General features: G+C 49.5%; 1 protein-coding gene across 1 annotated transcript in view; it reads left to right on the top strand.

Moving 5' to 3' along the window:
* The window catches only part of HHIPL1 (HHIP-like 1), a 24,614-nt gene that overhangs the window by 1,509 nt on the left and 18,628 nt on the right, over nt 1-4,477 (top strand). Inside the window, exons 2-3 of the mRNA XM_008579910.1 lie at nt 2,456-2,615; nt 3,412-3,477. Of these exons, the coding sequence (XP_008578132.1) occupies nt 2,456-2,615; nt 3,412-3,477 (226 nt within the window). The remainder of the gene's footprint in view (nt 1-2,455; nt 2,616-3,411; nt 3,478-4,477) is intronic.

Raw genomic sequence — 4,477 nt, 5'->3', positions numbered from 1 at the left:
CCCTGGGATGACCACATCAGTCAGTATCCCGTTGTTAAATATTGGGAATATCTAACATGCCTGGTGGGGGGACTGAATCACATGCTCTGGGGCCAGGGGGAGGACAGTTTTGCAAAGCAGACATCACACAGGATCATGTCCAACTCCTTCCATCTGGCCACCAAAGCCCAACATTTATCCAACTCTTTTGTTCCAGACGCTTTAGATGGCTCATTTCATTTGATTCTCACAAAACCTATTGAGGTTAGTATATTTTTCCCATTTTACAAATGAGGAAGTGGAGGCTTAGACAGGTGAAGTGCCTGTAGGTCACACAGCTAGGAAGCATCAGAGCTGGAACCCTGGTCTGTCTGTCTCCAGAGCCCATGCCACTGCCCTGGCCCACCTTGCTCTGGCCCAAGGGCACCGTTCCTGAGCCCCACTGCCTACTTCCCCCCACCTGAATCCTCCGTCCCAGGAGGATTCTGAATTCTCTCTGTCCTGCCCCCAGAGGTTTGCCCATACCTGCCGCCAGGCTTCCGCCCCTATCAATGCATACAGAGTCTGCTCTCTGTGTATTATTTATGTCCCAACTGTTCTCAAAATGGGTTTGACCTGGCCTGGCACAAGGGGCACACGTATCAGTGTGGGTCCAGTAGGAAAATAAACCCTGGATCAGGCCATTCAACAGGCAGACTCTGATGCTAGGGATTAGTCACTCCGGTGTTAGAGATGATGGAAGAGCCAACTGGGGATGGGGGGCAACTCTGAGTTTAACTGGAGGAAGCTGCCTCCACCTCTAGGGCTGGAGGGACAAAGTGAGAAGGTGGGCTTGCTGGAGCCTCAGAGCTAGGGCCACCCAGGGGAAGCTGGAACCATATTGGGCCTGGGCTGGAGGAGCTGGAGCCAGGGAGGGGTTCCAGCTGCTGCCAGGACGCTGCCTGAAGCAGAGAGAGGAAGAGAAACCCCCTGGCTTCTCCTTCCCGCTCTTCCCTCCCATGTTCTGCCAATGACTTCGATTGGCTTAACCTAGAGCCCAGCTAGCAAAGGAGACTGGGAAAGGTATTTTGCAGGAACAGGCCCCCTCAAGGAGGGAACAGATAGTCCAGGCCCTAAAAGAGGATCAGGACCAGGTCCAATGGCAAACAAGCAAATAACAATGCATCGTGTATTTGATAAAACTGTAAATCTTGTCATTGAACTTATAAAAATGGAAGGAATCAGATATGCTAGCTGTGAGAGCTAATGTGGATCTTGTCAGGCAGCATTCATTTTGACTCTGAGCTTCCCGTCACCCAGAGCAAAAGGAGAAAACATAGTTCTCATGAACTTTTATGAGCCTGTACAACCAGCTCTCCAAGAGAGCCCAGGTTTATCACATGGACCTGACAGAGGGGAGACGGAGGGACAGAACAGATATGTCTTCAACAATGACTCAAAAATTGATTCCTAATAAAGACTGAAGGTGGAACACAAAATATACAGATGAGCATATTTCAGAGTAGGGGGTTGATGAAGGTCCTGTGGGGACCTCCCAAGTTCAAGCCCAGAATTTGACTCACTCAGAGGGAGAAGTAGGCACAAGCAGGCCAAGAATGAATACAGGGAATTGATTACAAAGGCCTCAGGAGGGCTGGAGAAGGAAAAGAGGAAGGGTAAGTTATCTCAAGATTAGCAACTGCAAGAAGCCGCTACCACTCTTGGGCTGGAGGAACAAAAGGGAAAAGATCTCTGTGCCGCTGAGTTTGCTGTTCTTGGTACCAAGATGTCTGGATGGAAATCCAGGAGTCCACATTCACCGGCCACTGTTGCTGCCACTGCAGCCACCACGTATGCAGGCAGAGCCAGAGCCAGAGAAATGTGGCTTCTCCCTTCCTCTTGCCAACCGGAAGCCAGCTGGCTGGGAAGTATGGTGGAAGGTGTCCTGCAATGGCAGTAAGGGGGTTTTCCAAGGGGTGAGTGTGAGCTGAGTGCAACCCACACCATCCAGCCTACTGTCCTGAGCAGTCATAGTAGATAAGAAGTGAGGGAGAGTACAGAGTGTGCTCAGCACAAGCAGCTGGTGTATGGGAAGCCATGATCAGAAGACACTGGCTGTGCCGGTGACTAGGTAGGCACTTCACATAATCATAATGGGTTAGGTGCAGGCAGTGGAGAGCAGTAGGAAAAAAACTCCAGACCAGAACTCAAGACTTGAGTGCTAGTCCAGCTCTGTTACCTATGGGCCGTGTGACCTTGGGCAAGTTACCCAACTTCTCTGAGCCTCCAGGTTCTCCTTGGCACAATAAAGTGAATTATCCCTGCCTGGCCTACCTACCAGGTCCTTGTGAAAAATCACTTGCTATAAAGGATATGAAGTCTTTTTCATTGTGAAATGATATCTGAGAGAGCAGGTTTTATTGCCGATCTGATCGTTTTGTGTTTTTGGCTCATATGTGGAAGGCTGAGTTTGAGGGGTGACCTTATTTTCCTTTAGGATAATCCTGGAGATCGAAGAACCAGCCTCAAACCACAATGGGGGCCAGCTTCTCTTTGGGGACGATGGGTACCTCTACATCTTTACCGGAGATGGCGGGATGGCCGGAGACCCCTTTGGAAAGTTTGGAAATGCCCAAAACAAGTATGTTCTGCTTTTGGTGGGCTGGTGGGTTGGAGAGAGGAGTTACTTCCTCAGCCAAGCAGTGTAGGGAAGAAGAAAGGGCTCTGGGTCCCAGCTCAGCCTGCAGCTAGCTGGGGACCCCAGGCAAGTCATGTTCCCTCGCCAGTTAGAAGGAAGTAATCTGGGGAGATTTGTTGTAAGGGGTAAAGGTGACCTTGGTTGTCAAGGGTCAGGCCCAGAGCCCATTTGTCACAGGCACCTGATAAGTGACATGAGCGAGCCTCTGGGAAAATGGGATTTTTTCTAAGGTCAGCTTCACCCTGCTGGAGCTCTGCTGGAGGAGGGGGAGGGGTGCTCCCCAGACCAAAGTGGGAGTGTGAGCTGGTTGGAGCAGGTGGTATGGACACGTGGGCTTTCTGCCCCAGGGTCACCCATGAAGACCCAGATGTTAAAGTGTAGGCTTGCTCTCATTCCATTCCTTACACACACACACAGAGTCTTGTGAGTATAAACAAGGGTGTTCAGCAGGCTCAAGTCAGCCCCCTCTATTCTCTTAGCCAAAATGACAAAACCTTTCTCATCCGAGAAAGTAAAAATAGTATGATGCTGATTACGGTAATTAAAGCGCTCACAGTGTGTGAGTTGTGCTTTCATATGTGACAGCATAAGAATCATCTCAGCTTTCTCATGTTTGGGATATGTTTAGAAATGAAGTCGAGAAAATAGAAATTAAAGATTTGTGGATAATTGGACAGAGCTTAAAAACATTATTTTGCTGCTATGAGTTTTGCCCACTTCCACGCTGAAGCCTGGTGCGTGGTGTGTGAGCGCAGGGTGTGATCTGTAGCGTGGTGCTGAGCAGACTGGAGCGCGTAAGAGGAATTCACTGGGGGAAACTAGCAGGCCAGCAATGAGGGATTAACCGTGAGGTATCTATTGGGTCGCAGGATTTTGTCACCATTAAAGAGGACACATGTTAGGTGTCTCTAATGATAAGAGAACCACTTGGATGCTCATGCTATGTGAGAACGACAGGGTACACAGTTGTCAACTGGGCACACTAGACCAGCCCTGCTTTGAAAGGCGGCCTGGAGTACATGAAAATGCTAACAGTGAGGGGGGGATGAGGCATTAAGTAGGTGCATCAAAAGTCACGAATGAAAAGGGTGTGTTACTCTCCATACTGTTTCAAGCACATTACAGGTTTTCCCCATCATGTGCCAATTTTGTCATGTGACATGTGAAACTGAAAGTTACCCCCACCCCCAGTTGCATGAAAGTTAGGGACATGCCCTCATACCCCCTCCCCTCTCCCAGCCCTCACCTGTACTCTCTGTTTGGTGCANTTTGGCTTTGATTGCCATCATTCATTCATTCATTGATTCAGCAAACACTTAACGGTTACCTTTTATGTGCCTGTCACCATGCTGGGTCCTGGAAGAAAACTGTGACTATGAGCCACTTTTCTAGTGGAATTTTCACCCTATAACACAATCTTGTAGGACTGAGTGGACTGAGTGGGACCACCCTAATACTATAGTGGAGGACACTGAGGTTCCGTAGTATTGCAGTAAAGTGCTTGGGTTTCTGGGGCCAGGCTGCGTGGGAATCCTGTCCACCCAGCCCTACCATTTACTAGCGGTGTGGCAACTGGCGACATTATGTGACGTTTTCTTAGCTCAGCTGTCCCATCTGTAGAGTGTGATTATAATAGCACTCACCTACTTAAAAGGTTGGTTGTGAGGATAAAAGGAGCGATAGATGATAAGCTGTGTCCCATGCTTGGGACAGAGCCTGGCACCCAGGAAGGTGGCCAATAAATGTTGGATGAGTGAATGAGGTGACCCAGCTGGTAAGCAAGCAGCTGAGCCAGGACCGGGACCCGGGGTGTCCGGCAGC

This window comes from Galeopterus variegatus, unplaced genomic scaffold (assembly GCF_000696425.1).
Source record: "Galeopterus variegatus unplaced genomic scaffold, G_variegatus-3.0.2 Scaffold1978, whole genome shotgun sequence".
Classification (NCBI taxonomy): Eukaryota; Metazoa; Chordata; class Mammalia; order Dermoptera; family Cynocephalidae; genus Galeopterus; species Galeopterus variegatus.
Note: the sequence above shows the minus strand (reverse complement) of the source record. Positions and strands in the feature narration are given on the sequence as shown.